The 26,251-nt window shown below is 37.1% G+C and overlaps 1 protein-coding gene across 1 annotated transcript in view; it reads left to right on the forward strand.

The window, feature by feature from the left end:
- MIPEP (mitochondrial intermediate peptidase) overlaps positions 1-25,408 on the forward strand; it is a 65,634-nt gene extending 40,226 nt beyond the window's left edge. The window contains exons 16-19 of the mRNA XM_084201323.1: positions 3,514-3,633; positions 17,452-17,573; positions 18,392-18,465; positions 25,168-25,408. Of these exons, the coding sequence (XP_084057449.1) occupies positions 3,514-3,633; positions 17,452-17,573; positions 18,392-18,465; positions 25,168-25,262 (411 nt within the window). The 3' untranslated portion in view covers positions 25,263-25,408. The remainder of the gene's footprint in view (positions 1-3,513; positions 3,634-17,451; positions 17,574-18,391; positions 18,466-25,167) is intronic.
- The last annotated feature ends 843 nt before the right edge of the window (positions 25,409-26,251 follow it).

A 26,251-nucleotide genomic window follows, 5' to 3' on the forward strand; every position in this document is an offset into this window, starting at 1 on the left:
ACCTGTTCTGTTGAATAATTTAAAAAAATGTCCCAGAGAAGTTGACTACATGTCAAAGCAAATACAAAGTTGACTACATGTCAAAGCAAATACAAAGCGAATACATTCCATTTTAGAAATGCATATTGTAAGTCATGCAAATTTAAAAGTATAATAATTAATTGAAGCAAAATATATTTTAATTTGCCGATGCCAAAATAAATGCATGCTGCTAGCTGTATACCTGAAAATACTGTGAATGATAATTCTAATACTGTTCCTTCAGACTTTGCAAAGACTATATTCTGTATTGATGGCTAGATGCTATGTTAGCTATATTTGACTTTTAAAAGTAGAAAAAATGCTGACAAATATTCCAGCAGTGTGGAAAACACCTGGAGGTGGTTCTTCTGTGGTCTGTTCATAAAATAAGTCTATTGGCACATGAAAGTAAGAAATATTGCTGCTTTTTCATAACTATAATACCTCTGAATTTTCTTTTAGGTCGTGTAATCAGTTACTCAGAAGGAAAGATAGGAGAGTCCATACATCTTCTCCTAAGGCTTTTGCCAGGCAGATTGAATCCCAGAGTCTTTCAGTCAGTAGTAACTTCACTGGAAAATGCCTAGGTGTGTGCATATTAATGCTATTAAGCAGACAAGGAGCTAGAAAGAACTGGAATCAAGTGAAACTAATAAATACCAATGTAAGTGCAAAATAGAGAGACAGTATGAAGATTAATGAGTATTTGATGGCGTTTTTATATTTTTACGTCTTTTGAGAAATGTGTTTTACTGAAATTAAAAATCATCTTCTATCTACTGCTTGATATTAAGTACTAGCTTGCTCCTCAGCAGTATCATCTAAAATCCTGTGGCCCTGGAATGTGTTTCCCTTTCCCATTTCAAAGGCCTGTGTAAACACACAGAACTGTGGTTTGTAGATGGAAATGCATGTGGGTATAAAGTTCATCCAAGTTTATTTTCAGGGATGGTTTTTTTAACCGTGCTGTCCAGGTGGCCTGGCTCACAGCTTTCTTCCCACACTGTACATGTGCCAGGATCAAGGGAGAGCTTATAGCTGACTTCAGTGACTCATTTCCCTGTCACCACATTGTTCTTTAGGCAGAACATTTCACTGGCCTTTGGTTGACATTTCCCCACTTCCTAGCTGTGACTTGAGCTTTTGCTCCTTGACCACAAACTGCTTCACTCCAAATTTTACTTTGGAGAAGGTCCCCTGTGGTGCAGATGTAGTTCCCCCATCTTGTGAAGATCACTGAAGAGCAACTGCAGACTGGTCCAGACAAAGATGGGAGAAAAAAAGAGGATAAAGGCTGTGCTGAAGCTTGAAGCTAAAGTCTGTTATCAGATGCTGAAGTTCCTCATGTTTGGTTTGGGTTTTATAGAGAGGAGAGGGGAAGTTAGTGTGAAATGACAACTGCAGAGTTAAAAAGGTCTAAGGTAACAGGAGAAAGTGACCTTTTTAGGACTATTACATGAGGTAATTTTCAGGTCTATTCATGGTACTTACTGCAGGTCATACTCTCAGTCACCCTTGCTGTCATAAACCTGTAGCTTTAGTTAAACTGTGTAAAAAAAAAAAAAGAATGGGATTCTAGTGACTAGGAATGCAAAGCCATTGTAAAGCCTCTTTCTCTTCTTAGATATATAAGAGTAAAGTATTTTGCAGTCTAGATTTCTCTATTTTTAGTCTGAACAGATGCTTTCTGGCTACTCTGCATTTGTAGATGGACGATGTTGAGTGCTTACACGTCTTGTTCAGTGTTGCTACCTGGGACATAAAATTTGCAGTGTCATTAATGGGTAATTGTGCAAGTTGAGTCTTACTGACCTCTCTTCTCCTCCTTAGCCATGGCTAATGAGGAGCAAGCAGGAAATCTAGGAGTAGCTCCTGCAAGTCACAGTTTATTCACCCCCCTGCTTATAACCCTCAGTTTTTCTTGGAAAAAAACCCAATGTGCCAAATGAGACTGTCAAAGGTTTATCAGAATTCTGTGTGTTAGAAGACAGCTTATCCAAACAGAAGGAATATACTCCTTTAGAAACAGTCATAATTTTGGTGAAACTACATGTCATATCCAGAGCAAATAGGAAGATTCTGAATTCTGATAAATTATTAAAGAGTTCAGAAATATTTGTACTAACATTTTATAATAAAGAATCTTTTCTGATGTTCACGGGCTTGTGTTATTTAGGTAACATAAAATGTCCAAACAACTTTTTTTTTTTCCATAAAATTTCATGGTTATAATTCCTGGAACAGTGTGCTTATGTCATTGGGGATGGTATTGCACCCTGGGAGTGTGGCTGGGCCTGAATATCTAGCCAAATTATTTGCTACATTCCTTGCAAAAAAGCTTTTTGATGCTCCTTATTGTCAACTTTTCTATGAAGTGTGCTGACTATAGGATGACCTGGCCTCTTCCCTTAAGCATCTGGATCCATCAAACTACTTAAAAATATCTTGTGTTGTAGAGCAGTGCGTGTCCTCTGTCTTCCTTTCACTTCCACAAAATAGGAAGTCTTCATACTAAAAACAAAGGCTGCAATAATTTTTTCTGTCCGTGCCTGTTTCATGTTTTTTGTTACTGTCCCAGAGACTCTGCCTTGCTGTCTTTGCTTGGAAAGTCTTTTTAATGGTGCTGCTTTCCCACTCTCTGAACACTTCAGTTATTTGGTCATGCACCTGTGAATTTTTATGCATGTGAACTACAACAGAATGCACCTGCATTCTGTTGTAGTTCACATGTATAAAAATTGCTTATGGAGCAGCTCTTACTTCTGGCAAGGTAGCCTCCTGGTGCAGTGTGCTTTTAGCTAAGCTTACACTTAAACAATTTATTGCTCTGATGGTGAGAGCTAAATTAAAGGAAAGATCGGCCTTAGTACTACGCTGTTGCAGGGCTCAGGCGGAAACTCAGTAGCATCTGCAGCTCTGTGTAATGAGCAAGGTGCTTTTAGGTCAAAGGTTGGACTTGATAATCTTGGAGGCCTTTTCCAACCTCATTGATTCTGTAATATTCTTAACATAATTCTTATGTTCACTGCCTAAGCCATAAGTTGCCCCTGCAGGGGTGAGGCGTTCTCATGGCTGCATGTACACATCTTGAAATAGCTTATTTTGCAGTGTCCACTTAAATAACTTCAAAATAGGAATTTAAAAATACTTTTCTTGAAAAGGGGAACTGCTGGAGGGCCTTAGGGACAGATCTTAATTTATTTAAAAGGTGCAGACACTTTAGTACTCCCAGTGTGATAAATGACATAAACATGGAAAGGTTTATGAAAGGTTATGAAAGGTCATGATGGTGGTGGTTGATGAATTCCAAAAATCTGTTTCTCTCCATGTATAATGTTAGTATGTTATACTAATTATAGAAGATTTCCAAACCATATATATTTAGACTATTCCCTCTCCCTAGTCCATATCTCATATTCTTTTCTTTGTGTCTTTTTTGGTTTTCATATGCCAATAATATGTGCCAAAGACAAATGTATTTTCCCTCTTCAGGTTTTTTATGCTGTCTTGGACCAAATCTACCATGGTAAACACCCTCTAAAAAAGTCAACCACAGAAATTTTAAAGGAAACACAGGAGAAGGTTTATGGATTGCCATATGTACCCAATACAGTGAGTAACAACAGAATAACTGTATAAACTGCATCTTTTCTTTGATAGCATAATACCCCTTCCTCTCACTGACCCTTGCCCTGCACACTCATGTGTTTACTGCTGTATTGTTATATTGAAAGAGTTTTCTTTCTTTCACTCACTTTATCCAGAGAGTAGGTTTTTTTTTTGTATAAATGTAGTCTTTTAATTATGAACTTCATTACCTTGCCTTTATTTTCGTAGTAAAGAAGGCACTGGAAACAATATATTGGAAAGAGGGTTTATTTGAGCTTTTCAAAGGCTGCTTATAAAAGGCAGCAAAACACTGTGCTGCAATTGGTGTGTGTATGCTGTCAGCATGAGAGAAAGTGTGAAGCAGGAAACGGAAGTGTGTTCTTCTCACTGTATTCCTGTGACCTTTGTCATGTCATTTATGCTTTCATGTGTGATCTGAAAGTGAAGAAGTCTGGAGTTCTACTGAGCTATCTAATTTTGATCTTCATCACAACATGCATTTGTTCTGTACATCATGTGACAGCCAAAGGTGTAGTTTATATATAGCAGTCACAGGATTTCGTAGTCTGTGTGAAGCTGAATTCCTGCCTGGAGCCTGGGCCCCCCCCCATCACTGTTTGACACTGTGGTCAGAATACCCAAATGCTTTTGCTGCTTCACAGGAAATGTACTTTCCTCCTTAGCAAAATGTCTTTCCTTCTCTGAGAACGGTGTTGGGAGGTCCGTTTCCTCGTCATAACTGTACTGCCCCTGCTCACCCCTCCAAAAGAGTGTAACATCTTGTACTGAGACTATGATCATTTTGGAGTGGGACAGCAGGTTTTGGCCTGGAACTTAATCCCAGCAAAATAAACTGTGAACTTCTGAATAGTGAGAAAGTTTATGTTTATATTTATTGAATGTAAAATTAGTGTCAAGAGCTGTAAAACAGTTTAAATTTTCAGTAAAACATTGTGGAAAATTGCATTAGAATAACATTAGTTCTCTGTAGAGTATTTAATGTCTGTAGTTTGTCTTGCTCTCCTTTGCTGAGCCTCCTTCCAAACTTGAGACACGTTTGCATGTTTAATTTGTAGTCCAGATAAAAAAAAATAAAAGCCTTGAAGTAAGGGTTGGGGTTTTTAAGGGAAAAGAATATATTTCTTCCTCTCACTTGATTTCAGAGCTAGACGTTGAAATGCAATAGTAGGGACCATGTGCTTTTTATGTCTGTTATTTGGCTAGGTACTTACAGAGCTGGCAGAGAAAACAAAGTGTTTTGATTATTTGAATTTATCTGTTCTCTATACATTTAGATTCCATTATGTATTGCTAAGTCAGGCTTCTATATCTTAAGTTAGTGGGGTTGGATAAGAGTATTTCTTCCTTAGTGAAGATCTTCACTGCATCAATGTGATTTTTCTGTAGCAGCATTGTCTGTCAGGGCTGCATGCATCCATTATTATCTCTTCCTGTTGAACCCTACTTCTCTTTTATTGCTCTCGACAGGCAAGTAAACTCAGTAAATATCCTCTGAATGTACTTGGTTGGGCTTCAGTCTTATTGTACAGACTTATTTTCTGGAATAGAGCCACAGCATGTGTCTTCTGTCATTCTCAGGCACAGCTCAGATAATAGGACAATTTGCACGTGTCTTTTTGTTACGGTGCTTTCAAAATGAGGCATACAGACTACACCTAGTAAGTAAAAGCTGCTGTGGCACCAATGGGCTGTACCTGTTTAAGGTAAACCTAAGCATCTCATGTTACATGCCAACAGTAGGAGGGATAGTGCAAAAGAAGTCCTGTTGAGAGAAAGTGGAAAATAAGTCCTGTTGAGGTCTGTATTTGCCATTCAAACAGATTTTGCAGGCGCTGGGGCAGCAGGCATTGCCCACAGCCGTGTTTGTATTGGCTGCTTTGATGCAGATGGGCATGGGAGCTGGTGCCACGTGCAAGGCGAAAGGAAGTCAGATGGAAGCACAGAGAAACAGCACCCCACTAGACTTTGTTTGTCTGAATAATGCAAATCTCAATTTCTGGCTGGCCATTGGTTATCTGTTCAAAAGTATACAGAGTTTACTGCTGGCTCCTGGAGGATGAAATTCCACTGGGATTTCTTTGCTCTGTTACTGAATCCAGAAGCTGATGATTGCCAGGCAGGGGGCAAGGAAATGTATCTGCCTGTTTTTGTAGAGTCGGGCAGTTTTGTTGCCAGAGGAGATTAGTGTTACTGAGTTTGGAAAGCGAATAGCAATTTTGCACAGGCTAGATTCTTGGAGTCCTGGTGATCCCTTTAAAAAGCAGCCAGTCTTCTTTTTGATTCTTGTAGGTAAGCAAGATAAACAAAATAGTAATGACCATACTTTTTCCAGCCATTCCTTCCTGAATGTACATTGTGTCAAAATCTGTGTGCTGTGGGGAATTCAGTACTCTGCTTTTGCTCCAAACTTTTGTTCACATCATAGCTTATTTCTTCTCTCTTGTGAAGTCAGTTTTCGTTAATTATGGCCTGCCTTGCAGTTGATGATACTGTCTGCTTTTAGAGTGTCTCCCCTGGTCTCTACTACATTTGTCACCAGGATGCCCAGAGAGGCTTTTGAAAATGTATCGGGTGACCCTTTGATCAATCTGAGACATGATCAAAGTTTCTCCCCATAGTCTGTTGCTTAGTCCCCTCATGTCCCCCAGGTTCAGACATGAAAAGTACTTTCCTTTGAGACGGTAATCAAAACTTAATGATATGCCCTTGCTAGTCCTTCGCCAAGCATAATAATTCCTATCTCCTGCTGGGGGCTCGGTTCAGTATTGTAAGAGAAAATGACACACAGGGTAAACAGACTCTGCAATGATAGTGGAGTTTGCAGCCTCCTGCAGTTACAGGAAGAGCTCTCAATAATGAAGTAGTAGTACAACAAACATCACCTGCCCAGATCATCATACCTGTATTTTCTTTGTGAAGTAGTTTGAGTTATTAATTCTTATTTTCAGAAAATTATGGACTTATATATTAATTGTCTGTCCATTGTAGTAACCTTTTCTAATCTGGAATTTTGGTGGGAGATGGTTTGACTGTGACTGTGAGGAAAAATAGTTTCAAGAGTGAGGCACAAGGAATCTGGGTTCTTTTTTAGATGACTGCCAAGTAGTCCCTTTTGCATTTTTCAAAATTACATGGTCTTCTGGTAGGCTTTTTTTCCAGAAACAGCTGAATTTCTTGTGTGGTACTTGAATACAAAGTGCGATGCTGGAATTTAACCACACACATCATTATAATTACTTTTGATAGGAGGCAACATGTTGGTATGCAGGGTGCCTTTGATATTTTTTGGAACACTGAATAATTTCCTAAATGCCTCTTTGTTTTAACATATTAAAAATACAGATTACTTCAGAAGGACCACCTTTACTGGTACCTTAAAGTGTACATCAGGTTACAGGTTTAATTATGGCTATATAGTTTTGTCCAGAGTGTAAGTTTCTTTGGCAGCATAGCCTATGGTTGCTAGTGTTTGGAAAGACCAAAACACCTGTGAGACCAAAAATGTTAGCCAGCCAAGTTTGCCAACAGAAGACAAGGCAGGTATTGTGAGAGATACCCTAGAGCAAAGATGTGTATGAAAATGGTGTATCACCAGTGTGGTTGTTAGTCTGTCTTCTTCCTGCAGCTGGGAGGACTCTGCCCAGACAGGGATCCTGACCTTGGAAGGCTCCACCTAGGTCCTAGTCTTAACTTGCTGTAATTGTGTCTGTCATGTTCCTGACAAAGGAAATCAATGGATGAGACGCAACCTAACATTTGGAGTGCTTGCTCAGGGAGGCTGTCAGGCACTACAAGAAGATGTGTCTTGCCATGGGAGCTGAAAACACAAGTTTTTCATTAACAGGGAACATGCAGAGGCATGGCTGTTTGGTCAGCTGAGGAGGAGTTGATGTCAATAGGCAGAACTGGCTTCTCTACAGAGAGAAAATAGTTTTTGCATCACACATGGTTGCCATGAGCCAAAGCCTCCTGTTTGGTTGTTGTTGAAGAAAATGTGTGCAAGAGAGTGTAGTTTTAACAGGCTTATTCCTCAGCCTACTGAGGGCTGGCTGGCAGTTCGGATGAAGTGTCTTGTTACAGAATTTGCCATCTGTTTCCTTGTGGCATCTGTTGTCTTAAGATTTCTTGTTAGGTTTTTGGAATGACTACTAATGTGCAGTTATATATAACTCTGTTTTTGTATAAAATTTCATGTGAATATCAGTAATGCATATAAAAAGAATAAATAGTCAGACTGAGCAAGCAATGAGGCAGCTGGCTTAAAGTAAATAAGAGATAACCTTTAACCTCTGATGGTAAAAGTGGTTTTGAATTCTGAAAACTTAACTCAAGTGGTGAACATAAATCTTAAAATTATTGGTAAGGAAGACTAAGTAGTGGCCACCTATTAAATTTTAAACTGTAATTTCACTTCATATTTATTCTGTCTAGAACCTTCCAAAATTCATTTAAGATTTATTAGGCTAAACTATGATGTAACCTTAGAACCTAAGCAAAACTGAAAGCCAGATTAAAGAAAAAGTAAAAAAAAAAAACAGTTAAAAGGTAGAATGGATGCTATTGGCAAAGAGCTTTTAAAAAACCAATTCTGGATGGCACATGAGAGAGTAAAATTTATGGTGCTAATCAATAAGATGCTAAAAAGAACTCAGTGGGAGAAAAAGCCTGTGTATCTGACTATCTGAGAAAGGGAGGTTATTAGAAAAATAAAAGACATATAAAAGTGTGAAACACAGAATACAGGGTAAGTTCTAATGAGCCAGAAGTAAAACTCTGGAAGTTTCAAGCAGCTTAAAAACCAAACCCAGCAATAATAATTCAAAACAATGCATCAAAAAGAGGAAGGCTGCCAGATATTTGCTGGAACTGGAACATAGTTAAGTATGATGATTCAGAAGACATTATGTAGTTATCCAAGAGACTGAACCAAGGATACAAACCATCCTGATGCAAAAAAGATCTGGCAGTAAAGGACCAAGCCCTTTAAAACTTTATTAAGATAATAAAAAGTAGAAATCATTGTATGACTAGAGATAATTAATGAAAGAATGCAAGCATTTGGAACAAAAAAGGCTAGAAATGCTGAGTTGAGAATTGCAAGTAGAGAAGATAATAGAATTCCATAATTACTCAAGAAGCAAGAGGAGAGTGGGAGAAAGAGCAACAGTAAATGTCAGAGAAAGCAGTGATATTCTGTTCTGCCTCAACATTTTTTGAACAATAAGTGAATTTTGATTAGGTAAGTAATACATGCAATTTTGAGATGGATTAAAACAGTAGTGAGATTACATAATAAAATAGAATAACTGATTAGATGTGGTCAGATTTTCAGAATATTTAAGCTTGTCAGAACAGTCAATGACTTGGCGGAATTATCACTCACAAACTCATGAAAAAGTAGTAGTGTTATGATAACTGCTCTTATGAAGGGAGAAGAACTTGGGAACTGTAGACTAATTGTTCAGATTTTGTCACTCAACAAGTAATAGCAGCAATTATCAAGCAGCTCATAAGCACCTTGAGAACAGTCAAGTGAGCAAAGTAACCCAAGTTTTGTTAAGAACTGCCTAAGATGGAAAAAATCCTCTTTCTTCCTATGACATTGATTGATCTTGGAAACAGGATGTAAGTAATTGATAGCATAACTCTATGCTTAACAAGCTTTGTAACACTTGCAAATCATAATTCTACAACCAAATTGTAGATTTGTTGCTGAGTCAACACACAGAAAACATGGTGACAAAGAAGGTGGAAGCTTAGTTTCAGACAGGGACATTTTAAGTGGACATCACCAGGAATCTGTCCAGATTGGAAACAGGAACTATGAGGAAAGTTAAGGAAGTCCAGAATTGGGCTGGCAAAGAGAAATTTATATGAGCACACATGAATGGTATTGAAAATCTTTATGAAAAAGTTATTTGGAATTGAGGCTGTGATTATTTGTTTCTTATTAATGAGAAAATAGTAGGAGGGGGAAAATGACTTAATTTATAGCAAGTAAATTATATCTAATATTTTATCTAATCTTTTAAAGTATTGTTAATTTTTTCCCTCATTTGTTGAAGAGGGAAGCAGACCCCCAGTATATCTCGCATCTCTCATAGGCAGTTTTAAAGAAACCACTGTTGTCGATCACAGAGACATGTTTCACAGTGAAGCCAGAGAGCCTTCATAGAGGATGGCTTTTCCACTTCTCCCTCTGCAGTTACTTAAAAGGTACTGATGTTGCTCATATTGCACTTTTTTGAGTTTTGAAGAGAGATGAAGTCATATGTTATTACTCAACCCCTTGAAGTTTGTGTAACCCCTTCAAGGTAATTTTTTTACCTTGCATGTTGGAAACTAAAGTTGTTTATACAGAGTGCAAGTCCCTGGATTAGTTTTCATATGAGCCTTTTTAAAAGTATACTGTAAAATCAAGTTGAAGAGTCTGGGTCTGAGGAAAAGATTAATAAATGAGTGCACAGTGAACTCTGGGGAAGTGATAGTTCTATAAATAATTAATAGCTAAAAGCCATTTCAAGAAGATTGGTGCCCTGCTGAGGTCAGTATTAAAGTAGATGCTGGGACTTTCAAAAGCTCTTAAAGTCACCTTTCAAGGTTTGTTTAGGTTTCTGTCTTTGTGGAGTTGAGTTCATTTTATGATAAAGAAAATGCCGATAGCAAATACTGTGAAGATTTGTTTTCCAGCGGTTATATGACACTATTCACTGGGCAACTATCTACAGCAGTAGAGTGTTTACAGATATCATAAGATATGAAGCACTTTTAAGGAAATTCTTTTTCCAAGTGTTAGCCCCATGAAACTCAAACATACTTTAGTGATAGCATTTGCCATATTTACCATGTGGGAGACCTTTTTAAGGAGCAGTGCAAGAAGCAGTTGCATACGTCTCCTGTTGAAATTCTGAATGTATTTAGATGTATTGTACATATATTTGAAAGCACAGGTAGCTTAATCTAGTTTGATATAGTTCTGTTTTCATGGCTCACATGTTCTTTTTCCCCCCTGAGATTGCATTACTGGAGCTGTATTTGACAGTGATATATACAGCTGAATACCTCATTGCCATAAACACAGCCTAGAGAGTCTCAAATGAAATTCTCTTCATGTGCCATGGGGGACTGTCCTTTCTATGAAAAGTCAAAACAGAAAAGAACAAGACACAGGAACTATTAGCACCCCTACTTCACAGGAGGTGACTGAGATGGGGTGAATGTAATTTCTTTAAATTCACACTGCACCTGTGGCAGATTAAGGATTAGAGTAGTGATCCCTTAAATCCATTTCTAAAATGAGTCTAGCAAAAGATAGTAAATAAGCAGTAAACAGGTGGTGATTTCATCTTCCAGTGTTGGTTCAGACACTTTACTTGATTAAGTTGTACTTGCAAATATATTTTGCAATTACCATGTTGCTTAAGGTATTTTTTGGTTGTGTAAGGGCTTATTTTAAGCAGTGTTCATGATGTTTATTTTAAAATAATAGGTCAATACTTAAAATTAAGCTTAATTGGAAAAGTAGTGTAAAAAATTCGGGCTTCAGTGCAAGTCTGTACACAAAGGAAACAGTGACCTGATTCTGTTTATCTCAGGCTTATGAATTTAAAGCTTAGGCAATAATAGAAATTGCTAATTATAATTGAAGAGGGGGTATTGCATGTGTATATATATATATCTCTGTAGAATTGCATGGTATGACATGAAAGATTTGTTTGAAAATCATATGTTTGCAAATTTCTTGTATTTTACTTCGAAGACTAGCTGTAATGTTAACAAGTAACAGTCTCTTAACTTGTCCAAATAAGATCAGTTAAAGGACACAATAAAGAATCCATTTTCATATCTCTGTCTTTTAAAGATTTGAAGCAATGCAAATCATACATACAGATTTTTGATGTCAGTATTCTTTGTTATGACCCACGTCTCCTTCCCTCAGTCCATTTCTGGGGAGGAGAGAAGAGGTATAGAGTAAATAGTTCTAAATGATTTTGCTATAAGCAGCTCAAATTCATGAATAGTTTATAAGTAAAAATGAAATATTTTTCTTTAAGCAATTCGAAGACCATATGGTACATATCTAGAATCACCTAAGTGGTTAATTGAATGTTAAATTCCTTTCCTCTTCCATAGTGTAAACAACTGCAAAAATATTTACATTTCCTGCCTTGCTGGATTTATTTATCATTTTATAATAAAAACACGGAAGTGTTATAAATTGAAATCTTAATCTCTTGCTTGACTCACTCTGAAATGTCAACGGTGTCTATGGTTTGGTTTACTTTGTGTTCTCTCCATTCCTAACACTGAAATGCAGAGCACTGGGAAACTGAAGAGTATTGATATTAGGCAAGTTAGAGATGCAGCATGAGATGAGGTTTCTTGAAATTAGTTTTCTGTTATTCTAAGCAAGATTAGAAACTGCAGGAAAGAAAGTGGTTCTTTATTGCATTATATTATTATTGTGAAACTCCAGAAGAATGATTATGCAATTCTATAAAACTTAGATGGGTTGAGGTCAAAAATCCAGAATGTAAGTTGACCATGCAAGCTGCTATTTACATATGGAGAGAGTTGTTTCTACAGTCAGGGAGTGCTACAGCTTTTCTCCAGAGGTAGCTACGGGCACAAACAGTTTGCAAATTCTGCACTCTGATACTCATCAAACCATTTCAAAGCACTGGCCAAAGTGTGCTCGTCTGCATGGCAGAGCAGCACTGTCCTGGGCTTCCACTGGTGCTGATAAAGCTCGGCCTCAGCAGAGGGAAATAGCCTGTGCTGATTCCTCTGCTAACTGCCCTTCTCTCCTGGCTCCAAGGAGCCAGAACCTGCAGCTTCCCCTTGACCCCCCAGAGTTTTCCACCCCTGCTGATATCTGAATTCAAGGGCACTAGGAGCAATGGTGTCACGTGAGTGCCAGACACGAGGGGTTCTCCGCCCAGTAGCCCCTGAAGGAGATAAGTTGGCTGCTCCTTCGTTGGGTTTCCTGCCAGAATAAGATTTTAATTAAGAAGAGGGAGGGCACCAGATATCATCTCCATCAAATATTGTCCTTCATGGAAACAATTCAACAACTTGCTCATTGATGTAATTACTGTAGCACACATTTTGTAATTAGAAGTCTTAAATGACGCAAGTACTTCCCTTAATTTAGTATTGGGTCTTTTCAGGTTCTCACTTCTGTTTTTTGTCTTAACATGCAAAGTAAAATGGACATAAATATACTTTAAACTACCTAAAGTCACAGCAGAAACTATTGGAAGAATTTTTTGATAAGTCCAAGCAATAGTCAATAATTTCTGTAAGATTTCTTTTCAAAAGATGTAGTAGGATTTTGTAGTACTGATTGCTGATGAAATTAGTGGAACCTTCCAGAGCCATGTTCACCCTCTCAAGCAAAAGCTAGCTTAGTATATATTAAGATACCTACAGATTTTCTTTCAATTTTGTCTTTTTACCATCACATATAAATTTTTGTATCAGATAATTTTTGTGACAATATTAACAGTTCTAAATTTAAATTTCAAATGAATCCTAAAGTAATGGAACCTGCAAAATAGTTTAGTTTAACTGATCCTACCATATTGTTAAAATGAATGAAGCTGCTTAACTTTTGAATAGAAGATGGAAAGTGTAGTAAATCATTCAGATTTCTCTAAAGCAGTAATCCTATCCTCTCAAAAGATAACAGGATAAATATTTCTGTCCTCTACTATAAAGGAGGCCTATCTGACTAGTTTGGGCAAGACACAGTTTAAGGTAGCTAGAGTAAAATAAACTGAATCTTACCCTAAGAATGTATTCTACAACGACTTTGAAAAAAGTCCTGATAAGGTGTGAGAATACAAAGTATCAGTAAGGTATTTTTGTTTTCACATGATGGGGTGGAAAGCCATTGCACATGGAATTTTGGAAATGCTTCAGACATGGTTATAAGAAAAGATTGATAATGTTGGTGGAAAAAAAGTCTGTTTAATAACAGCAGTGGATCAGTCATCCACCTTTATTGCAGTCTGTTGTGCTGAATAAAAAGCAGGCATGAACATGACCTGTGGATGGCATATTATCATAACCCATGGGCTATGGTGTAAAATGCACTGTTTTATAAACTCCTGGAATGGGTTCATGGAACTTTTTGAAGTAAGCTATTACCCAGAGTCTTCATTAACTTTCTAGCTGCTTACCAAAAATATAGCATTTAATAAGGAGACTGCCCTAGTTCTGCGTGTCTAGCCTTTACCCTGTCCAAAAGAGAATTTGATATGTCTTTTTTTTTTAATGAAGAAATGTCTCCTTGTTGGAAATAACACAAGAAATCAAGTATTCTTATAGCTGAATTTATTAACATGGAGAAATGGAGTTTTATGCTACAAGGTCAATAATTTAGTTTTAAATATTTGTGATCATCTTTTAAAATGTCTCTCTTTTTTGTGAGAAATATTTTTAAATATTATTTGTGATTATCACCCTAGTAAGGGGGGATGTCCTTTATTCATCATAGAACTTTTTAATGGAGCAGTAGCCTATATATTCTTGTGGTTTTTGAACATGTTATTGCCTGGGTCATAATTTCCTCTGTATGAAGTAGGAGGAGAGGAAGAGGTTTTTTTATGTGGGCAGGTAGCTTCTTGTGAATTAGGCCAGAGGATGGGTGTTTTAATGTTTAAATATATTTTTATAGGTAGCTACGTTCAGTCTTGAAAAGTTAATTGTTAGGACAGAATAGAATCAGAAAATGTACTTGGATAATTAATGATTTCTGGGTAATATTGAAGATTGGGAGTTCCTGATCAGGAACTTTGTGTGAGGACTTGGACAAAAGTAGTGACACGAAATGATGACATGCTAGAGTTATTCAGGCTCTAGAGTGGGGAAAATGTGTACTGATTAAAAAAAGAAATTAAATACAGGCTTCAAATTTCAGTAGGGAATAGCACTCTTTGTTATTGGTTTTCCTTTACTGCTGTTTGCAGTGGGAAAACAATCTTAGTTTCAGTTTGACTCATCCTCCATTTCTGTTTCTTGTTTTAGATACTGTTCTGTTCCACATGAATTTTTGAAATTTCCACTTCATCATATTTGCAAGCCTCCCCAGATGCAGAGAGGGAGAGGAGCAGTGTCATTCCTTGGTCTTTCTGTACTTTCCTTTTCTCTTATGAAAGGAAACAATGTGACATTCATTAGTAAAGCTTAGCAAAGACAAGGTCAAACAGAATTGAGCAGAGCGTACTGCGGCTGTTTTAGGCGCAGACTTCAACATCAAGCTTTTGGTCTTGGACAGATTGCTGAGAAGTTGTTCTTTTCTCCTTGCTTAATTGTGATACAGAATTTCAACAAACCCAATAAATTGAGTAGTTGATCAACCTGGAAATGCAGATGAGCTGGTTTAGGTGCAGACCTTTAAATGCCAAGAGCATTTGAGGAAACAGTGTAATCTGAGGTTTCAAGCAAGACATACTCTCTTCGTTACAGTCTTATATGATTATCAAAGTAATTCCTTTCTGATGGGAGAGGTAGGAATATCCTTCAGTATGCCAAACACCTGGAAATTATTTTTGTTTGTAGCCTAAAAACCATTTCTGAAGATGTGAAACCAATTCATCAGTAAAGTTTTCCACATTCCAGAGAGAGAGAGAGAGAGGGTAAAAACTTCTAATCATAACTTTTAAAATTTATTATAAAAGAAAGTGACATGTTTTCCTGCTCAGTCTTCTAAAAATGTAGTCTCTCTGCTCTGTTTCAAAATGTGCTTTTAGTTTAATGATTATGGTTGTAATTAAGAGACTAGTTAGAAAAACTATAGCTCTAAAGTATAAACATGGCAACCAAAATACGTTTCAAAGCAAAGCGGAGACTGTGTCTGAGCTGGATGTTGTAACACACTTGCATTACAATGAGATACAGTACAGTGCTTTAAGGTAAAGAGAAAAAAAGTTAGTAATTTTAAAGTATTTGTACCATGCATCAAGACCCATAGAAAAATTGAAGGCTGAAGATCTTTTTTCATCTCATTTAACCTTGCTACTCCTACTTTAGTTTTGTGGTTCACCAGTACAGGCTCAATTGCTCACCCATGGCAAATTCCCTTTGTTTTGGGCACCTGTCTTAGGGCGGAGGTAACCATCGTTTAAAAAGTAGCTTTTGAATGGCTGAACTACAGCTAGCTTAGAGAACTTTATTTGTAGCTGCTGCTCAGGAAAGGTAGCGTAGCTAGCAACTTGTTTCTCATCAGCTGTTAGAAGTAATTTAGATTATGAAGCACTGTTTGTTCCCTTTTCTTTTAAGGAAAAAAGACTAAGTAAAAGCCAAATACTTTTTCCACCCTTTCAGTTGGTCATTTTTTTAGAATACACATACACCTTTTTGGGTAATGGAGAGAGTAAGATAATAGTCAGGACTTTCTTGAATAAAGAAGCATAGTCCATTTCATCTGTAAAAAAGAAGGAATTTGTTAATTACAGTGTGCAAAAGAATCACAAAGACAAAAAGTTTTGGAAAATTACATATGCCCTTTCACTTTTTTGTTTGGCTTCATCAGAATTTCAGCCATTGACTGTAGGATAAGAACAAGCATCTGAGAGCCCATGGATTTAAATTTAAAACATCTGTTATGCTACATTATTGTTTATCTTTTAGTTCCTCTGTGAAACTCTGTTTTTTATAGTACTTGAAAAAATCATGACAACAGACATATCACAAGAATGTTAAGAGTTTTGACTTTGGATAGGAAGGCAAATAAGATAGGCCACTTGTTTTCTCTATGGAGTTTCCTCAGAGCCAAGGGGTAAAGGAAGTTTCATACTCCTTCCTTTCTACAGTCATTCATTCTCATTTCAGTCTGTTGGGAAACAGCATTTCAGTTTGGACCTACTTGCTTTACACATCACACTGGAGAGGTGAAGAAATCTTTATCCCTGGAGACTTTAGACAGGGACCTGAGAAATCTCTTCAAACCTGGCTTTGCTTTGAGTAAGGGTTGGACCAGATGACTTCTGGAGGTCTGTCACAATTTAAGTTATTCTGTTGCAGTCAGGGAAATAAAAAGAAAAAAGTATTTTGATTTCTGTGAAGATAAGGCTGATAGTTCTGATTTTCTTTGCTAAGAAAACATAAGGAAGCAGTCAACACTAAAAAGCATTAAAAAACGTCTGTCATCCCTTGAATGAGTCACTATGTGAAGTAACAACCCATAAATGAATAGCAATATAATTGTGGATTATAATCTGCTATATATATACACACATTTAAAAATGTGCAGACAAATCTGTGAATTATGGCACTGCATGTGGATGGAATTTGTGTACCTCTAAGATGGCTGCTGCACAGAAAGCTGTATTTTTTTAAATAGCGTTAAACACAAATCACTATTACCATTTTGTTTCTGACAAAAGTTATAAATTGAACTTTTCTGAGTGTGATACTGCACATACCCATATGGAAAATTATAAAATACTGTCTTACTTGTAACAAGGTAATTGTGGGTTTCATTCAAGACCAGTAGACCTTTGCAGCTATTATCAAATGAGTAATTTATTTTGCTGCTTTATTTTCTCCCCTTCTGATCCTGTTTATAATTTGTTTCAATCATGATGATCAACATATTAGACATACACCATTTAGATTGAAAAATGCTGCTTCTGATAAAGGATTGTTCATTCTGGGATTTATTTCTGGTGGCTATTTTTTTTTTCTGTTTGTCATTAATAGGATCAGATTTCTTCTGGCATACACAGGAAAATGTTGAACAACATAAAGAATTTAAAAGATAACACGGGGTTTGGGGTTTTTTTTGTTTTACAGGCCTGGCAGCTGCGATTCAGTCACCTCGTGGGCTACGGTGCCAAATACTACTCCTACCTCATGTCCAGGGCTGTCGCCTCTATGGTGTGGAAACAATGCTTTGCTCAGAACCCATTTGATAGGTAAAAACACAGAAATATTAAATAGAATGAAATGCTGGTTGCTTCGGGAAAACATAAAACAAATTAGGTTGGTGGGCTTTTTTGATGCAAATTAGTTTTTAGTGTTTTTCTTGATTTTAAGAGGACTACAAAGCAGGAAATAACCACAGGTGTGTATATATACATATATATACACACACACACAAATATATGTGTGTGTGTATATATATACATATATACTCTGGGACATGTTCATTGGTGCAAAAAAAATGTGTCAATGTTTTAAAATACAGGTGTGTCAGTTGGGAGACACTGAAATCCCTATTTAGATGTAATTAGAGAGCTTGAAATTCATAGATGCCTAATAGCTTGTAATTTTCTGTTGAAATCAAAGTAACTGTGGGTATTAAACAAGCTTTATGTCACCAACATCAAAGCTCAGTAGAGCTATCCTACTCATTTTGCTTTGTGAAATTAAAAAAACAAATTGTGACGTCACAAATTGTAAGCATTCTTATATCTTTGCTGAATGTTCAGGACATTGTAACAGAGCAACTTTTCCCTTTGGCACAATGAAGCCTGAAATGTTGTTCACAAATTAACTTCTATAGGCACCAACATACATTCCTGTGAATAAAATTTGTCTAGTTCAGTTCCTCATAGTGGGATTTTAAAAATAATTTGAATTTGAGGAGCTAATGTGGCACCAGCCATTGTTTCAGGGTGGAAAATTTTATTTGGTCTCTGTCAGTGAGTTCTGTAGAGATCCTAGAAGCAAACCTGAGTGAAGGCTGGACAGGTTGTGTTTGCAGATGGCTCTAACACCTGTGTTTCTCCAGGGCAATGGGGGAGCGCTATCGTAGAGAGATGCTGGCACATGGTGGTGGAAAGGAGCCTATGCTGATGGTGCAAGGTAGGGAATCAGTTGTAACTCTTTTATTCCCCTGCAAAAGGAAGGAACTTCAACTTAACTGCATTTCCCAACTTGGTCTTTTTACTTGGATTATGATGTTCACTGGATTTATGAAAGAAAAATTTAAGTGGACTGGTCATCACCTTTGTATCATGGTCAGTAGAACTCCTTGTGGTATGTGGAGTACACACAGATAGCTGGGCTGAAGTGTTGGAAAGGTTTGTGTTACAAGGCTGTCTAAAGAATTCAGAATAAACTTGAAGGAAGACAGATTACATTATTACTACAATAAAGTAGTAACTTTTCCATACATGGAATTCATAAAATCTCTGGTTATTTTGTGTAGGAGAAGTTGAACTTGGTTTGGCTGCATCATGTCAGTGTCATCAAAATATCTTTGGCTGTATCAGTACTTCGAGCGTTCATTTTCATGAAATGCAGCTCTGACAACTGTAATACAGAAACACAGTTCATTATTCATCTCACTACAATATTTGCCTCTTGAATCTGGAAAATAACTTTTAAAAATCATTCATACCCATAGCAAAAATACTCTGTGTGTTCATACCTTAAAAAATAATGCCAGGAGAATAAAACAAGTTTGAGAAACTGCTGACTTTATCTCAAATCTCTGAAATCAGGGTAAAGACTTCCCTGTGTAATGTTGCAGAATTCAAACCAACCATTACTTTTGCTGTTTGTAAGGTGAGCACTTGCTAAATCCTGGCACGTCTTTCAACTTTCTCAGAAATTCTTAGTATTAAGAATGAGTATGAATTCACTGGCCTCTGTAAACTCCATTTTAGCAGACTGGAATTTCTGGGACTTTTTTCAACAGATAAGGAAGACAGTGGTAATGTGTCTGTATTTTATCATGAGATTGGCGCTGTTTCATGACTAGAACATTTCAGTTCTTTGACCCGTCTGTTTATATTTGAGGCCATGACCTCTGCTCTCCTTAGACTCATCATATATTAAGCAACTATATATTCTTTAGGTTGTCTATTTATGTTTCTGATCTACAGGGTTACTTTTTATTCAATATGACTTCCCAAACTTACTTCTCTTTACTGTTCTTGAAGAGTTTGTGTTTGTAACCTTTAAAAACTGCAGCCCAGAACTGTGGATTAAGAATTTGCAAGACAGGAATGTGCATCTTTACAAGCATATCTAATCTTTACATTGTAAGTCCCATGGTGGAGAAAGAAAAAATGTTTTTAAACACCAGAAATGCTTATGATCTCTTTCTGGGATATATTCTTTATTTTACTGAACATGGAATTTTGCTGGAATGTCCTGGAAACTATGTTGAAGTTGCTGGCAGTGTGCTTCTGTGAATCAAGTACTATTTGAATGAAGTTTGAAACTTCATCTGTGGATGGTCTTACAGAATATCTATGGAAGTCAAACTGGCTTTCCCCTTTACATGTGATAGGATCCTATGGAAGACAGTGTCAAAGGGCTCACTGAGATCCAAAGGAGGTTGTGTGCACTGGTGTCCTCTTTTCTGCCAGGCCAGTTATTTCATCATATCAAGTTATTTAGGCATGACTTGCCTTTGGTGAAGCCATGGTGACTATTCCTGATTTTTTTGCTGTTCGTGAGTCTGAAAGCAGTTTCCAGACCCTTCCTGGGGACTGAGGTGAGACTGACCAGCCTCAGTTCCTTCTGCTTGCTCTTCCTGTAGACATGACTTTTGCTTTTTTCCAGTCTTATAGTACCTCTCCTGTTTTAATAGATTACTGAGAGTTGCCTAGCAATGCCATCTGCCAGCTCCCTTAGCGCTCAGGGGTGCATCCTGCCAGGGCCTGTGGGCTTGTTTATGCCTAGTTTTCTTAAGTGTACCATGATCTGATCCTCTTCCATCAAAGATACACCTTCCTTGCTTCAGAGTATCTCCCTGGCCACTTTTGTATTCTGAATTTCACTTTTACACTCTTTATTCAGAAATCCTAACTGTTATTCAAGACTGTAAAAATAGCAAGTGTTCATCAGCAGATTCTTTGTCTGTGCCTATCATGATGTTCATTTGCAGACAGTAAAAGTAGTTAAGTAAAAAATTTAACAAACGTGCTTGAACGACTCCCTGAAGAATGAAACCAGGGTGACTCAGGTGTTCTGACAAGACAATAACTTGATTGCTGATTTGGGATTATTGGAAGCTAAATCATAGAACACACCTGATGAAAAAAGTTATATTTGTACTTGATTGGTCTGTATTTCTTACAAAAATGAGAATTTATGGAGAAAAGTAGGAACAATTTAATTTGTTTTGGTTCAATGAGCTGATTTCTCTTGCTGCTTTTTTTTTCATTATTAATATTCCAGATTACTTGACTTCCACCTCCTGTTGGTTTCCATCAATTGCAAAACTGTGCTCCCATAGCACATAACAAAACATACCTGATTAAAGACAGATTCCACTTTAAAGCCTGTTGATTTTACTCATCTTCAGAGAAACAGTCCAGAATCTGTGCTCACTAGTGCCCTATTTCAAAAAGTTCTTTAGGTTGTTATTTCAGGTGGTTTTTTATATGGGCTTGCACATGTCTGGCTTCTGGATGCACATCTGCAGCCTCACCCTTGAAGTGTTTCCATACCTCATTAGGAAGTTAGCCATGTTCATTGGCTGTTTGATAGCAGGTTACTTCACGAGCACATTTCATTTATGCAGCTTCTTTGTTATGATTTCTTCTCAGAAGCTATCTATTGTTTTTCTTTTGTTTTTGGATATGACCCTAGCTTTTCATCTTTCTCCAACATGATTCCATAGATGTACTGATTAGGAAAGATAAAGGACCTGACCTGTGGGGTTGCTGACAAGGTTCCTGTTTGAACTAGTCTTTAATTAGGAAACACAGTATACTTTTTGTTGTTGTTGTTGTTTGCATTTGATTCTCTTGGTATTTGTTTCCTTTAAAAAAACCAAAATCATAGAGGTTGAGAACTTTTTAAATATTTTCTGAAGAGACTATTTTTATCATACCCCCTTGATAGTCAAGGAAATACAGAAATAGTCGCAAATATGGATATCAGGAGCAATTGAAAATGGGTAGACAATGTTTTGTCCGAGAGGCTTATTTTCTTTGAATTTTTCCTTAGAGAAAAAAACATTTTGAGAAGAACTTGATTCCTCTCTGATTTTGTGTTGATTACATGGCTCTTGCAGATTTTTTCCTTCCTAGGATTACATGGCAATAGGGATTCCAAATTCCTTTGAAGTTATATAACCCAGGTATCCCTTCCAGGTCCAGTTGTGTGCTGGTTGCAGGTCTGAACAAGATTCAGGTGTGCACCATTCCTCCCTCTCTCCCTTGGCACTCTTTGGCTGGAAAGAAACCCAGGTGCATAGGCAGAAAGTGAATTGCAGTGTGAAAACTACTGGGTTGGATGTTTTGGGAACTAAGAGCATGGAACATATCCTGGAGTGCACTTCTCCTGCAGTGCCTTGGTGCAGGCATGTTGTCCTTGGGGCTTCTGAAGAAGTCCTTGTGTGAAATGCGTGTGAGGTTGCGTTCTTGCTTTGTTGATGCCGCATGACATTGCAGACAGTCATACTCAGCTCTGAGCCTACATGGTAACCAAACCGACTGGCTGTATAAATAAACGCCCATTTGCTCCAATGCTGTTTGAAAATTTGCTTTTCCATGCCTCAGACTGTACTTCATGGAGTAATTATAAGTTGAAGAGGCTGCAAAAATCTTCAGATAATGATTGAATGTCCCTTTGAAAGTGCAAGAAACATGCATAAATCCTAGAAGGTGACGTGAATGGCAACATATGTTAGCTCAAACTACATGGACCCAGAATAATTAGTGTTCCGGGGGGGCAGAGGCCAAATTTTGCCACAGGCTTTATTCTTCTCTCAGTTTTCAGTGATTGTAGGTTATAGCTAACCATCTCTCAAAAGGGTGTGGTTAACCACAGTGCTGTAATGTGAAAGAAACTTCAAAGCAGCGAAGATAAGCTATGCAGTTGCCTTAGGCTTGGGAGAGACTGAGCTGAAATAGGAGTTGGGCTGAACGTATTAAAATACACTCCTAAATTTGAAAACTGCAACCATCAGACCTTGTGGACATCTTACTAAATCATTTAGACTGAAGTGCTGAGTACTTACAATATATCAAAGCTGATCTTGCTTTGATATATTTTAATGGGGTTTGGAGAGAGGCATGACCACTCTTCAGCACATCAGTGTAGAGTAAGAGGTTAAAACACAGAAATACCATCATTGCCTGTTTCTTTTGGAGCTGTCTTACTCCAAAATCTGTAGTTATTTATTTAATGAAGGCATGATCATTTCACTGCAGTAGGAGTTCTTTAGCAATGACCTCAGTTACTCTCTGTCCCTTCTTTGCAAAAGTGAAGTCTGTTGGTGTCTGCTTTTGATGTCAGTGTTGGGAAAATAGGAGTGCAGCAAACCACTAATGCAAGAAATCTGAAATCTGTTTTTGTTATCAAAAGCTGGAACTACTGGATCAGAGGTCAGTTGACATCACCATTGCCAGAATGATTTTGGAATCTACATATTTAAAGCAAACTTGGTTTTAATAAAAAAATACAATTGTAACAAGTTTCGAGTGATATTTGGCAAGACTGTATTCAGCTGCCATACTGTAATTAATTATATTTCTCTTATTAATTTTATAATATCGAGGGTTGGAATGTTTTTGTTATGATTTGCCATTTTTATGTAAGAGGGGCAGTTAAATCTCCTTGAAGATAATCCCAGCTTCAGTTTCTTCTCTTCTGCCTATCATTATACTGTTGGCTCTTGGTTTTTTCCAATGTATTGATAATTGGCAGAGAAATTGTTAGTGTGTCAAAGAACTGGCTGAACATCATCCAGACTGGCTGTTTTTTATGAAGTCAGTAATGGAAGGGAAGTTTTGTATAATAATGGGGCTCAAGGAGTGGTGGTTATATCTATTATGGCTATCTTTATGTAACATCTCTGCAGTATTTTAGTCATCTCTCCATACTGATATCTGGTGAAAAAGGAATGACTGTACATGTTCCAGTGGGCTGCCATCCCTGTCACCTTCTTAAGGCATTCTCTCCTCTTCTGTGAAAACTGCAGGAAAATATGAGTCTAACTGGAATTTTTCCAAGGCTGCTAGGGGGCAAATATGTGTGTTCCCCAGCCAGGAACCTGAGAGAGTGAGTCTGCAAGAGGCCACAGCTCTCTGGGGAGCTCAGATCAGTAGCTGGGTATCTGCACACATCTGTTTCTCAGCCCAGCACATAGCAAGCCGTTTTTCATAGTGAACTACAAGTAATTCCACTGTGATTTTTCTAACATTACAGTAGATGACAAGTTTACCAAGGAGTTGGAAATATTAATTCTGTTCTATTTCATTTTAAAAATAGCTTGATGCAAACTTCATTTAACAGCATTTCAGTCAATCTATATATAGTGTGAGATTTGTTTTCCTTGTAGTGCCTGCTATTAATCTACTGGGCCATGGCAGTTTGTGTTCACACTTGTAACATGTTTTTGAATCAGATTGAAATGGAATTCTGTAAGGTCTTAGGAAGAAAATTCTTCTTAATTGCTCACACCAATTTACTTTGAGCTGGTCTGTTTCCTGATGGGTTTTGAATCATTGTGTTATAGTAAAAGATTATAGTCTTTTTGCAGCATGCAATTATAATTTCCACCAAAAGCAAATATTGTTGAGGATGTGAAAGAATATAAATTTATGTTCGGTAGGTACACCGATCAGAAAGGGTAGAACAAGGTTATATTTACATTGGCAGATGCCAGAAAGATCACTTCAAAGAAATACAAAGATTAAATTTTACATTATTTGGCAGTTGTACTGTTGTTTTTTGGGTGGTTTTTTTTTTGTTTTTTTCTGGTACAAGTTGTGCAGTAAATTTTCATGTGTAATCTTGAAAATCTTAATAACAGTGAAAAGACCAACTGTAGGTGATGTTAATTATAAAGAAACATCTGAAAATAATTTAAAGGATATATTCTCATGCCATCTAAAAATTTGGCTTCTGGAGAGGAAGGGGTGAAATTTTTAGTTTCTCTGTTTATAGAATTACTTGACGAAGTAGTTGGGCATGATTCTAATTCATGATGCTAATTTTCTTGTCTGTTATCGTGTAGACAAGTGCTACAGCTAACAGATATAGTAATTTAAAGTCTTAAGAAAGGTAAGTCCTAGTAGTGCAAAAAAGCAAAACTAAAACTGCAGTATATTGAAAATGCTTTTTTATGTTTTGTGCCTTGTCAAAAATTTCAGATATAGCTGTATTTTAAATGTTAAATTAAATGGTTCTAAGGTGTGTGTAATGCTTTGAGAAAATACATTTTTTTCTGGCTTGGTCAGAACTGAGACTTAGCAGGTAAGGATTTATATACCTGCTCAATCACTATTTTGTTTCAATCATATAGGAATGACTGAGTCTGAGGTTACATTGCTTTAAAACAGATATAATTCCCTGCTTCAACAAAGTCTTAATGACAGCAATCAGTTAACAGCCTTGAAACCAGTCAATTCTGTGAAAATGTGTAACAGGTATCTTGAAGAAATTAAATAATCCCTCTACACTATAATTGCACTTTTTTCTTCACAAATCCGATAGCTGTTTCTGCTGTATAGCGATATTCATAGTTAGCAGTAAGTGCTATCACTGACAAAGCTGTCAAGGGTACAGCATCCTGATGAAGAGTGTCTTGGTTTTTTCTAGGTATGCTGCAGAAATCCCCTTCAGTTGAAGATTTTGTGGATGCCCTTGTTTCGGACTTAGACCGTGACTTTGAAACGTTTATCATGGACTCATAACAACAGAATTGAATTCTTTTACGGAAGATTGCATATGTCTTCAAAATTGTGGATAAAATATTTTTGTGACTGGTATTTTGTTTTTTGGTGAACACTTTTAGAGTTTGACTGTTCATGTTGGTGGAGCGGTAATAAATACTTTCATTGGATAACTTGGTTTCATTTATGAAATGACTGTTTTCCATTGCATAGGAGTTTAAGCATGGAATTTGGGAGAACTAATCCTCTAGCATGGTCCGTTAGAAAATTTGATCTTGTTGGAAGAGAGTAAATGGGAGTTGAACTCATGTTCAGTGTGACTGGAGGGGTTTGAAAGGTCTTTTGGTGCACACATTGATTCACTGTTAGGGTTTACCTCTTGATGTTATGGCCCAGAACTGCTCACACAGGCCTTTCTCACGTGCTCATGGATTTTTTTTACCTTTGTTTAACCATATTTTTTGTAGGAGTCCTGCATTGAGAAGAGCAAACTGTGTTTGAAAGAAAGGGAAAATTTGAAAGAAGAGACTAGGAGCTGTATTTGAGATAAGGAAGAGAAAGATGGGAGAAGTAAATCTGTGGTCCTACTGGTCTGTAATGGAAAATTTTAGGTGAGGAGGAAAGAGATGTGTTGCAACACATAAGAGCGACAAAGGAGTAAAATAGATACCCTACAGATGATCTGGTCCCTGCATGTTTGTTCACATGGAGTTTCCTTTTAATGATGAGTGGACGAGTTTGGGGAATTGTTTAAAGTACAAAAGGGTGGATTTTGGAGGGGAAACAAAATAATTCGGAACAAAAATGTTTTTTCCAGGATAGGCTGGAGCAGTTTGGTACAGTTGCATGTTATATAGTGGATGATGAACAGAGGGAATGTTATCAGTGGGTTTTCCCCTCTAAGTAAATTGTGAAATGGTATTGAGGATGTTTTGGGTGTTTTGGTTGAGGGTGTTTTGGGGAAAAAAAACCAACCAACCAAAAAACCCCCAAAAAATCCAAAAAAAAAA

Source organism: Fringilla coelebs (assembly GCF_963513975.1).
Source record: "Fringilla coelebs genome assembly, chromosome: 2".
NCBI lineage: Eukaryota > Metazoa > Chordata > Aves > Passeriformes > Fringillidae > Fringilla > Fringilla coelebs.